General features: G+C 51.2%; 4 protein-coding genes across 4 annotated transcripts; 1 reads left to right on the forward strand and 3 right to left on the reverse strand.

Moving 5' to 3' along the window:
- Positions 1-2161: 2161 nt before the first annotated feature.
- Positions 2162-3735, forward strand: AA0111_g9754 (hypothetical protein; the record flags this gene model as incomplete). The annotated part of the gene is made up of 4 exons (XM_028656348.1): positions 2162-2583; positions 2638-2886; positions 2939-3120; positions 3167-3735. 4 exons carry the CDS (start codon positions 2162-2164, stop codon positions 3733-3735), a joined length of 1422 nt encoding a protein of 473 aa, XP_028502662.1.
- Positions 3736-4345: 610 nt separating this feature from the next.
- On the reverse strand, positions 4346-4625 carry AA0111_g9755 (hypothetical protein; the record flags this gene model as incomplete). Its single annotated transcript, XM_028656349.1, has 2 exons — positions 4346-4517; positions 4573-4625. 2 exons carry the CDS (start codon positions 4623-4625, stop codon positions 4346-4348), a joined length of 225 nt encoding a protein of 74 aa, XP_028502661.1.
- A 2195-nt stretch (positions 4626-6820) lies between these two features.
- AA0111_g9756 (hypothetical protein) lies at positions 6821-7377 on the reverse strand (the record flags this gene model as incomplete). Its single annotated transcript, XM_028656350.1, has 2 exons — positions 6821-7301; positions 7355-7377. 2 exons carry the CDS (start codon positions 7375-7377, stop codon positions 6821-6823), a joined length of 504 nt encoding a protein of 167 aa, XP_028502664.1.
- Positions 7378-8231: 854 nt separating this feature from the next.
- Positions 8232-9266, reverse strand: AA0111_g9757 (hypothetical protein; the record flags this gene model as incomplete). The annotated part of the gene is made up of 2 exons (XM_028656351.1): positions 8232-8687; positions 8814-9266. The coding sequence occupies 2 exons, from the start codon at positions 9264-9266 to the stop codon at positions 8232-8234; spliced, it is 909 nt and encodes a 302-aa protein (XP_028502663.1).
- Between the last annotated feature and the right edge of the window lie 3092 nt (positions 9267-12358).

Below are 12358 nucleotides of genomic sequence, written 5' to 3' on the forward strand. Positions count from 1 at the left end.
ATGCCATCCTTTCTAGGTGAAACGGCTGCCAACCCACTTCGCCTGAAAACCTGTAGAGGTACGAAACCCTATCATGCGAATGAGAACGCTAGTGAGCTCAAGCCGAAGCGAGCTTCCTTTACTAATCAAGGGTTCAAGACAAATTCCTCGGTTCATTCAACATCATTCTCAAATAGCAGCTGGTTTAGGTTTTCAGGATTTGCGATTGAAGAATTTTCCAAAGAAAGGCCTGCAGTCTGCAATGTACTGAGGCAGTGGTAAGATTCCGCGATGACCGACTGCTGGTTGGGGACATGAAGTGTTAAAAGGACATCGTCATCCAAACTATCAGGCGTCTGAAAGTGCCTACCCACGGAGCAGGATGTATTTGCCATGGTATTCTGGGGGTATGAGTCAAGGAGTAGGTCATCCTCGCTTTCTCGAACATCGATATTCAGATGAGGATTGCCGATAGATCTCCCGTGCTGTTGGTTCGTTTGAGCATATCCGGCCGGTGGTAATACATTGTTGGACAATTCACGCGGACGATTATCCTGGACTGGCGTAGTGCGCCGGGAATAATGCCAGAGCGGCTCCTCTTCTGCCAACATATCGTCCGAAACCGGATGGTCTGGATGAGAAGAATTAATACATGCCTGAATTGAAACCACGGGTTTGTCCAGAAGGCTTCTCTGGGATATCACCCATAAACGCGCCGCGATGGCTAAGTTGTTCTTAGCAGCTTCATATCCAACGATTGGCCATTTGTCGCTTGGGAGACTTGACGAGGTTTCTTGCGCCATCGGACTCAGTCTTTTCATCTTATCCCTAAGCGAGATGGACATGGAGTTTACGCTATCGATTCGAGCAAGGGAACGAGCAATAGTAGGGATCAGACAAGCTCGCTGAGACATAGCCTGCTTAGGGTCAGCCATGCAAGAAGCATCAGTAACGAGATCTTCTTACGGCCAAATACCCGGTTCTCCATATCGCAGGAGCTACGTCTGCTAAGCCTAAACGGAAAGTGCTTGCTTTAGCCTTCCATCCGACTAATTTCCTGTTCAGTGTGCCACAAATCGACAGACGCATCGCCCCATCAACCATGCTCGCGACGTTTATCCGGTCTGATGATGTGAAATCTGGACGTGACCTGCGCTGTATAGAGGAATCAACGATCGGGCGTTGGCGTGGTTGCTTCAATGTTTTGGCCTTGTCGGGTGAGTGTGACTGAGTCGACACCACGGTCTCTGTAGCTGATCGTTTCCGTTTCCGAGATGCAAGTGCCCTCACAGCGGTTTGGCTGCGGTCGGTGTCAATATCATGCAGCAAGTCTTCGGAAGCCATCTCATGCAAAAGCGTATCAGAGTCTTCATCGTCTAAAGCTGATGCTCTTCGCTCGCTTCGAGGTGAATTCAATCGCTTCGTTGTGGACCTCCGGAGCGGGCTTGGCTCGAGGATGTCCATGCAGAGGCGTACCGTGTGGAGTGAAATCTCTGCAATACCCTCGGGCGGTCGAACATCTGCTGCCGGTACATCCAAGAAGAGTCTGTGACGCTCCTTCCTTCCCTGCATCCCCATGACGGGTGCGTGGTTGACATCCAAGCGTATCGTCCCTGGATCCACAGCGGTATCTGTTCTTTGGGTTGGCTTCAACATCAGCTGATCCCAAACCTATGCTTTGTCAATGATGGCCATCTCGAGAGCATCGCACCTACTGGTGCATGAAGGACAGCATCCGCGAGGTCTTGCAGTTGCTTGTCAGGTAATGAGACCTCGTGTAAGTTGAGTCTTATTTCAATGTGCATATGTTGTCCACGTTTGACCCAAGTATTCCCGGACATCAACACATCGAGGCACTGGGATGAGGTGAGTTGCTGTAGGTAAGTTGCGTCCTCTGTTGATGAGACGGTGATCAATGTTGTGAGCCACAGCTCGTGATTAGTGGCAGGCGAGCTGAGTACTGCGCGTCCGAGCTCAATCGATTTCGACATTGGTCTTCAGCTGTATCAGCATTTCTGGAGATGGCAAGAAAGACGACACGATAATTGCAGAAGTCGGTGGAGGAGCTGAGGCCGGGACGGTGAGGTGTCGCGGTTGACGCCAAGACATGCGTTCGGCAAGCACCCTAGAGGTTGCTTCCTCGCAGCTACAGCTCTACGCAACCCCCACCGTCGGCTCCAGCATGAGGAACATCGCCAGCAACGCGCTGAAGCGCGTCGGTCAAGTTGGATCGCTTAAGCATGTCACAAGCCGGTCGTCCGGAGTGCTTGCGTGTTCATGGGCGCGCAGAACTCTCCACGCCAGCCCTCCGCGACGCACCGATGGCGTCTTCCGCGAGCTCACTGCCATGCGCGTGCGTACACCCTGGGTAGAAGCTCTGCGCCAGCAGCAAGCCGAGGGGAAGCAACACAAGGAGCCTTCGGGAAAGCCTGAAGTTCCCAAAGACCGAAAATTGACACCGAAGCGTATGGATGAAAGCTACCACTCAGTTGTGCTTCCATTGGCTCAAGACCCATGGATACTCGACACATACCTCAACTCCTCGGGCCATATACGGCTCGGAACCATCTTCATGGACCTTGATGCACTCTCAGGCATCATTGCGTAAGCGTTCAACAGCTACGCGACATAGCTGCCCTGCTCTAAATGCTCCGACAGGTACAAGCATACCGGAGACGATGTGACCACAGTCACGGCTAGTTGCGATCGCATCACCATTCACTCCCCACTGACGGAGATATGTGACCTAGAGTTGTCCGGACGCGTTACCTACGCGACTGGCAGAAGCAGTTTAGAGATTACTATGCAGGTTGCCAAAGCACCTCAGAAGGGCCAACAGGCCAAAGACGAGGATGTACTGATCAATTGCACATTCACCATGGTCTCCCTAGATCCAGGCACCAAGAAGTAAAGCTAATTCTTGCAGGCACGCGCCGAATCACCGCTGACAGGTTTCTAGGCCGGTAAATGTCAATCCCTTGATCGTCGAGACGGCTGAAGAGAAACGCCTGTATGCTTTGGGCGAACGCAACTCCAAGGTGCGCAAGGAGCGCCGCGATACTTCCCTGCTCAAACATACGGCCAACGATCTCGAAAGCGACCTCATACACGCCTTCTGGCAGAAGCAGCTGCAGTACCATGGTCGGGTCCAGTTCACCTGTTTTCGTCGCACAGCTAACATGTCTAGATCCCTACGACGAGCTTCGCAAACCAGATAACGTAGTCTTCATGGACGCCACGCGTCTCCAGACTGCTACAATCATGCAACCACAATACCGCAATCGACACCACTTCATGATCTTCGGCGGTTTCCTTCTCAAGCAAACCTTCGAGCTTGCCTTCACTGCCGCCGCCGCTTTCGCACACGCCCGTCCCACCTTCGTCTCCCTCGATCCCTCTACGTTCCAGAACCCTGTGCCTGTAGGCAGCATACTATATCTGACCGCCACGGTCGTATATACAGACCCACCCCTAATTGGCGCACCCGACGAGAAGGTCGACGAACAAGCCGGGTACACACGTGTGCAGATTAGAATCGATTCCAAGGTCCGTGATGTTGAGCATGGCCACTCTAAGCCTACTGGCCAGTTCAATTACACGTTTACCGTGCCAAAGAACATTAGGGTTATGCCCAGAACATATCAGGAATTCATGATGTACATTGATGCGAGAAGGCGAGCTGAGCAGGTCAAGCGTACGCTGGAAGAAGGATATGGGGTTAGCCCGAAGACGGCGGAGGACAGTTTGACGGAGTAAGACTTGGGTCACACATGCTGGAGAACAGTATTAGACGTCGACACGTCACTGAACATCATACAATTGACAGTGTATACTGTAATTGAACTCATACCCATAGTATAAACATATCGATCAAGATTTCCGAGCATCCCAAACGCCTCCCAAAAGCGTTCCATCGCAAATGCAGCTCTACAGCCGGTACGTGCGCCTGCATGCGCCGATAACGCTTGACTCAAACAAGGAAGAGGTATAGCGCGTTTAATACAGACTTGAAAACGTGAAAGGAAAGTACCGCGTGGGATGGTTATGCATGAGACTGAGTGTGCATGCATGCATCGATGAGGCGGTGAGCAAAGTCCGACCAATAACTCCGACGGCATACGCGTGCCGGAACGACGCTATGCGCAAGGAGAACACGACGTGTGAACGCACCTGCATGGCAAGTCAGTACCTCGTGTCCTTCTAGTCTTCCATCCTACAAGCAATCGGCCGGACACGTCTCCCCGCCTCCGCAGGCCGCACGCCCACCCCCATAACCCGCTCTTCTGCATCTCGCTTGGGGGGAAGAAGAATGAAGCGTACCTAACCTGACCGGCCCGTCCATGTCCATCATCCACCATTACTCGCTCTACAGCTCATCCAACTCAAACTCCAAAGCAACGTCTTCCGAGCAGTCCGTGCAATAGTAGTTTGAGAAGCCGCCGCATTCAATCTTCATCTTGGAACACATGTCGATGGACCAGGCGTCATAGGAATATCCCGAAAGGAGGCGGGAAGAGCAGACTTCTATGCTGTTGGCCCTGGAGGTTTGTCAGTCAAGGGGTTGGCAGGAAGTTGTGGAAGGGAGGGAAGTACCAGATGTAATAGTCGTGGTTGCAGTAGTACCATGAGTAGGTATAGGAGCACATGTTGATGGTTTATTCTGGTTTATTCGTGGGAATCCGTGCGATGGCTGTTGTGCTGTGCTGCTATGGATAATACTGTCCGGATGGGCCTTGTATATCTCAACAGTCTATATACACGTTAGCTGACCGCTTCTTCTTCCCCTGTAGATCTCTCTTCGTTATATGTCTCCTTGGACTATGGTTCCGCGGGAGGGAGTGTGGAGTTCTAGACCCGGTATTGTAGTCGTGGCTCCAACAAAGCTATATGCAGGGCTTGCTGTTCAGCTAGCTTTACTTACCTAGATGTAGCCTCTTTTCGAAAAGAAAGTAGCCTTGGCAATGATTCGAGATATACCTGCTTGTTCGGCAATCGACTGCGTGCTTCAAATCCGCTTTCTTGATCTCGCAGTCAAGTCTTCTTCAGGTCTAAGGATATAGAAGTACTCCGGAGGTGCTTCTGCAAGACAGCATCGGCCCTTTATGCTCATCCCGAGGCCTGCAGTCTGACTCCTAACAAAAGCTTGGGCCGACGGCTCATTGCAGATACGCCGATATGCTCGAAAGCATTCCCCGGATTAGCTGATAAGGTGAAGCGGTCCCTTCCAACCAACCACATCTTCGTGTTTCCAAGATTGGAAGCCGAGCCGGGGGATAGATCCATGGCCCATGCGTGAAGTTCGGCTGTACGTGGAGAAGGCGGTGGAGGGAGGCCCTGCGTATGTCAGATTGAATGAGATCTTCAGCTTGAAGATTGTGTGCGTCAAGTATATGTATGGAGGCTTTCTGTGAAACTACAAGGTCGCATGGACGATTTCATACGCTGTCTGGACACCTCAGGTGTGCGTATCTCGCGTTCCAGCGAGGAAAAGGTATGTCAAGACACCCCAGACTTTCCATCTCGCCGATAGCCGGTTGGACCCTGCGTCTGCGGTACGTGCATGCAGGGTCCCTACGCTAACTCTATCGGGTCGAGCGACGCCTTATTGGATAGGAAAGACCGGAATAAGCAGCTATAACGGCCTTCGGCCTGAAGATAGCGATAGCAAGGCTGTGTGGAATCAATAGTATGACATTTGTATAGTAGTTCATGGGAGTAAGAGTGATAGGGCGGCTGTTTAGAGGCAGACCAAGAGTCTTTGGTGACCATACACCAGCATACATACCTAGGCGAGGAAGACGTAAGCGCAGGCGAGTGCAGGATGTACAGGTCTCACTTTTCCACATCTGATTTCTGGCAATTGCTGCATTCTGCTCAGCTACTGTATCTCTCCATGCAAACTGTATCCAGATGGTTGCCAACCCCAAAGTTGGCCGAAGAGCCTGGTGCTGTTGATGTCTCCCACTAGCGTCCGATAACCGATCAGGAAGTCGGCATCGTGCTCAGCAACGCTTACTTACAGGAACATAGACCTAGAGAGGCTGGGAACTGAGTATGCGATGCCGACACTCACCGCGCTAATATACATTTCCCTATTGCGCTGACTTGCCCCATCACGTTCTTGTCCGTCCCACACTCACAGCGCCTTCCGGACTTCCAAACTGCCGATTCCGCCCGCTCCGCTACGCCTCTTCTCCTCGATCACGCCAGTTTACATCCTCCATCGCATCGTCATAAGATCCGCGCTCCGATGGCTATCGGGCCTGTCGCACCACTATGCCGAAGGATTTCGATGGTTTTCGATGCAAGTTGCCTGTCTGGGATGGTTGAGTAGTGGTGGACCGATATTCGTCGCATTTCGGACGCCGGGCACCGAAGATTCGCGGCGTTCGGCGCTGGTGTCGTTCCACGCTCGGCTGGGGAGGGGAGTGAGAGGGGTCGCGGTTTTCGGAGATTATGAAATGTGTTTCTGGAAGATCGGGTGTGTTATTGCTTCTTCTACTCTGGGCGACGATCGAATGAGAGGCGAGACCTGCAAAGTAAGCTCGGGACATTGCTAGACCAGCGTAGTAGGTGCGTCCGCCCAAGCGTTCAGCAAGGTCATACTGTGGTTCATTCTTTCTTATTCCGTGGTACCGCGATGACTTATAAACAGCGAGTTGCTCACGCGCGTGTCCTACAGTCGGCGCAAACAAGCTGCTGCATGTGACCTCCACGTCTTCGCCATATAAACACGATCGCATCATGCTCGCCATTTCATGGTTGGAAAAGTTGTAGTTAAACATCATCCAGACCTTTAAAATCTTCAGCACCGGAAATCCTTGCGTCCAGGCTTCAGACCTCAGTCGACGTAAATGATCTCAAGGTCCTTCCCAAGACTCACTTTCAGCTTCTCTTCGATGTAGTCACGGCTGTAGAGATGAACCATGTAACTCGGTAGAATGACTGTCTCTAGCCTGGCACACGGCCGTTCAACAATAGACTCTCGGCGCACAAGATCTTGGAACAGCCCCACTGGGACGTTGATGACTTTGATCTGATGGCGCAAATCATGGGGTACATGCCATGCGAAACCATCGACACCGAGAAAACCCAAATTAAAGGTCGTGCTTGACCAAAAGTATGGAAGAGCTTCGTAGCGGCACTGCGTGCAACTTTGCGCTAAGCTCATAGGATGAATCCTCAACGTTCTGAAGTAGCGATGATAGAAGCCGCGCGCAGTAAGACATACTTCATTGGATTCGAACGCGTAGCGATAGATTTTGTTTCGGAGCTCAGCCGGAAGGCGCAGGAGAGGTGAGTTGTGCTGGTTTGCGGCGGTGCTATTAGATTATGTGAGTATGAGAGGAATCTCATGATAGGTTCGAGTTCCTACATGCTGTCGAGGTCCATATTCATCTGACGCGGTAGAGTTGACGAATCACTGGAATGATCAGGAAACTTCTCGTTGAGACCGCAACTGGTGACTGATCACAAAAGACCCAAAGATAATATCGGCAAGAGAAGATTGTGCTAGCGCACGAGGCTACCTAAGTACATGTTTCACCATGCCGTAGTTGCTCCGACGTACCAAGCTGTAGTACCTCGCCAAACCCTTCAGAGAAGACTTCACCATCACCTTCGCTTCGAACATACCTACATACGAAGATATCGATGCTTGCGAAGGCGGCGTATGTGCCAAAACCACCAGGAATCAATCATCCGGTCCAAAAGTGACCTCCACATCGTGACCCATCACCTTTCTGATACCATCCACAATGCCCTTGCGATGCCAGTGAGATGTATACAAGGACCATTGATGTATCCGTCTATAGTGAGAGAAAGCGAGAGGGAGTCATCATAGCGCGTGGCCCGCCGAATGTGACGGAGCATGTCAATTGTATCCATCAAGGCATGGTTACATTTATATGAGAAGATAATTGTGCCGACTTGCAGTCTTGGTAGTAAGTAAAGAATGATGTGATCTCGAGCTACAAAGACGTGCCGGTAGATTCCTAGCTATCTTCACTTCTGTCTTCACCTCGGCTGTTTAGTTTTACTCACGAAAGGGGTAACATAATACCAAAAGCTTCCAATCCGATGACACAATGACAAGCAGAGTCAGGTCTACGTGCGAAGAAAGCAAGCTGTATCCCCATTTGTCGCCCGCGCATAGTATCGCGAACCGTGCGTTTGCAGTAGCATCACAGCTATTGTGTCATTGAGAGTTTAACAATATTGTTTCGTGCATTACTTCGTCTTGCCCTAATCTGCTATATAGGATTTCGCCGTACAAAGTTGATAAGTGCATAAGCTCCGCTCGCCACGGCTGCTCCTCCCAGTGGACCCACCCAGTAGATCCAGTGATAACTAGTAAATCCCACGACAACTGCTGGACCAAAACTTCGTGCTGGGTTCAAGCTACCACCGGTAAAGTAGACACTGCACATCTCAGCGATGAATAGCGACAAGCCGATGTACATTGGTTTCGATGACCCGGCCTCCAACATGAGAATGCTCAGGACGAGTTGCGCCGTGACAAATGCTTCCAAGAATAAACCTCTCGTCACGCTAATCGATGCGTCGAGCTTTGTGTCGATGGTGAGGGCCCCAGGCAAAAGACCGGAGACGAAGCCTGCTGCGGCGATAGCAGCTATCATTTGCGCTATGATAGTTTGGAGCGCACGGTGCCAATGTATCTTTCGTGTGAGCCACAAGGCGGCAGTAACCTATGGATGATCAGATTAGTACTTGTTACACTGCATGTTCGTACAACCGCCACGTCTTGGCGATGTCGCAAATGGTGTTGCCCAAGTGCTGGGATATATGAGCACAAGTTGCACGGCTGAACTTACTGCTGGATTGAATTTACCGCCGCTGATGTCGGCGAATATGGCGACGTTGATAGCCAGGGAGACGCCAAAGGCGAAGGCAATGTAGAGAAGCTTCCCAACATCGGGAATCGGGTTCGAAGATGCCGTCAAGTCGTTGGTGCCCGCGGCATTGAGCGCGATCTGAGTACCAGTGAAAGCCAGGGATAGAAACATGAAGGTGCCGATTAGCTCTCCCAAGAAAGCTGTGGCCTCTGTACGTAAGACATGATGCTTCCTTCGGTCCTCCGAGGGAGGTGCGGTTGATGGCTCATGGAAGGGTAGACCAGAGTCTTTGTCCTTATCGTCGAACATGATCCAGTACGGGTTGCTACCAAGAGTGCTTGAAGAAAAAGGCCTCAAGGTGATGGGAGGTGAGAGCACAAATGAAAGAGAGGATGTTCGTTTGTAGATTGGAATGTGCTTCTCGAAAGCCATTATATCGCATCGCTGAAATGGGAGGAGTAGGGTGGGCACTGCCGATTCTCATATTCGCCTGTGCGACCCGGAAAGCCGTGCACGCTTGAGAAGATCATGGTTCCGTCGTCCTGGGGTGGGTGTTGTCTGCTTGAACCCGCACGAGCCTGTTGTTGGAGTTAGAATCCATGCAACGCGCCAGACCAGGAAGTGCTGATGCATTAGCGGAGTGTGCATTCCGACTGGCGTGCCGTTATAGCGAGATTGGGAAGTCAAGGTACGATAGAGCTAGAGCGGAGAAACGTCCATGAGGTCGCCTGACGGTGCGCCACAGCAACTCAAAAGTGATGAAGATTGTCGACATAGTTTCGATGGTATACACCTTCCCGATTGCTACTGGACTTGATGTGCAGTAGCAGCAGCCGAAGATGTTCTGTCTACTGTGGACAGGACCATCCATTACACTACGCGTCAATAGCCTCACTGTTGGTTTGGAAAGAATGACTGCGATTCCTGCGAGGAGGGTGTGCATTGAAGTTCGAGCGTTGCCAAGATTGGAGCCAGCAATGTTTTGACAGGTCGTTCGAAACGTTGGTCGCTCCATGATACTGCAGAGACGCGTGCGCCGCCCCTTAGTGGCGGCTTCAGAAGAATGTGTCAATCAATACTGAAGCGATGGTTGCGCAATGATGCCTGTCAAGTAGGCAGTGTTGGGTGCATGGACATCATGTAGGGTGCTGAAAAGTGCAGGTGTGACGAAGGATCCGCAATGAGCAACTAAACATCAGCATACGAACGTGGTATAGAAGAGAATTCCATGAATCCACTATCGGAGTGACGCGTGGCAGGCCTACACCTGAAGCCTGGAAACGACTGCGCCTTCAAAATCGACTCGCATGGAATATGGAGGTCTTTCTCCAAGCGCCGCTACCGCTCTGCGTGGGCCCAGTCGCTGGATTTCAAAGACTCTGTGCTGTCCACACATTTCCACTTCTGTCATTTAGTTCAGTTGTCGTGCAACGTGCTCTGGCCAAGATTGGTGTTGCTAAAGTTTGGTCCCGGTGCACGGGACTCGCGTTGTGTGCTCAAGCTGATCACCCGCCCACAACTAAATGTAAACTGATACTCACTGGGAGTACAGTGCCCTCGGGACAGCCGCTACCGACTAATGTGGGCATAACCTCATTGTTACTGGCTTTCAACCGCACGTAATCTCAATAAACCTCCGCATTCGATAGAAACATGCCCCTGCACTTGCGCGGTGCCTTCATGGACGTAGAAAGTCTACACAATCGACATCAGCCAATCATCGCCGCAAGCAATCTCATACCAAACGTGTCTTTGTGTTCAATAGTCCATTCCAAGGAGCAAGCAACACTGCAAGCTACTTCGGAAGCATGTTATCAGGCGTATCCTCGCTGCTGTTGGCCATGACGATTCAAGCACATTGTGAGCTTGTAGTTAGACATGCGCATCTACGCCACAGCGATCATTCGATGCAGGTCGGGGGGTGCGAGACCGTAATGGATTTCTTAGTACCGCCCTACATTTGATGAGGAGTTTCGGAGTCTCTGCAACAGCTTACGACAGGCTCGGGCCGATGTTTTAGATCTCGCGCGCCGTTTCACCCGAGGATCTTCAAAACAGGAGACATCACTGACGACTTCGAGAAGGCCGTTCATATGCGATGCGATCCGATGCGAGAGCTTCGTAAGTTTCTGCAAGGACAACACCCCGTTTGATATTTGCCGGTAGCCGAGTGCACCGGGAGCGTCCTGGCCTGAGTGCACGTCGCAGTTTCAAGGTGAACAAGACCCAGTATCGAGCATCAGCATCGAAGATGTATAGATAGTGTGCGAGGTATCGTTGCTGCTTTTGTACAGCCGCTCATCTTGAGGTGTATCGTCTTTGCGCGTGGGTGAGTTGGTTGGTGGGAGAACACTGCCGCTTACTAATGTGAATCCGGCACAGTAGGACAGCCAGAACCTTCAAGAAGCTCGCAAGAGTCGGCAAAAAATCGCAACGTTGTCAGAAGCAGAGAACAGGGCAGTGCAACACCCCCCTTAGTTTGTTGACGAGTTCATGGGTAGACAGGTATGAAGATGGAGTCGAGTTTCGATCCTTGTTTAACCTGTGGAGCCTTAGGCAGGGGCAAATTATCAGAATCGCTAGCGAGCCGCCACCGAAAACCAACCCGCATACGTGGAGATGATGCCAAGCACTAGGACTATCAGATACTTTGGTACCTTTGTCGTAGTACTACTCCTTGAGGAGTCTAGGCTGACCTCGTGATCGAGCACTGCAGTCGCTGCACCTTGACCCTTGATATTAGCTGTATACGTGAGTGCGTCGTGCCGTTCTGCTAACGATGTCGGATGCTGGGACATGGATATATTACATACGACACAGATCCAGTCAATGTCTGCTGTCGGTTGAGATGATGCTTTACGTTGCCCAGAGTATTGACGGCTGTAGAGAGAACGGCTGAGATGCGATATGCCAAGGCGACGCTATTGATCGTTGACGCTACTGGTAGCGATATCAGGGGACCGCGGACAACGAGAGAAAAAAACGGGTATCCATTCTCGCATCCCCCACGGACTTGCAACGCACGCGGCACAACACGTGCATGTTCTGGACTTGGAGACGCAGAACTAAACCGAGACCCTACGGACGTCGTTTTTAGCTCACAGACTTAGTATATTTCTCGGCGCGTGGCTTGGACGTCTACCAAATTTCTTTACATACTGACTGAACGAGTCAAGTGGCACATACAGACCTATCCTGTTGTGGTCTCCGTGCAGCCATTTTGGATATATGGCATGATTTTCTGCGATTCAATCAGCTACGCCTCGAGAAAGCCATGATTTTTGCATGCTTCAGCTGCGGTCACTCCGTACCTCATAGCGTAAACTTGACTGCATGGCAGTCTTGATGAACTAATGACTGGGTTCACCATGAGTATATAAACACCTTCGGAGATCAACTAGATATCCTTATCACCAGCAGCAGCTTCAGCTTCTTCAATCATTCATTAATTCGCTCAGTCACTCTTTAAGCTCGAGCACCGACGTTCTTTAAGTCTGCGTTCTTCATACGTTCTTTCTGCCGCT

Source organism: Alternaria arborescens (assembly GCF_004154835.1).
Source record: "Alternaria arborescens strain FERA 675 chromosome Unknown contig_29, whole genome shotgun sequence".
NCBI classification, from domain to species: domain Eukaryota; kingdom Fungi; phylum Ascomycota; class Dothideomycetes; order Pleosporales; family Pleosporaceae; genus Alternaria; species Alternaria arborescens.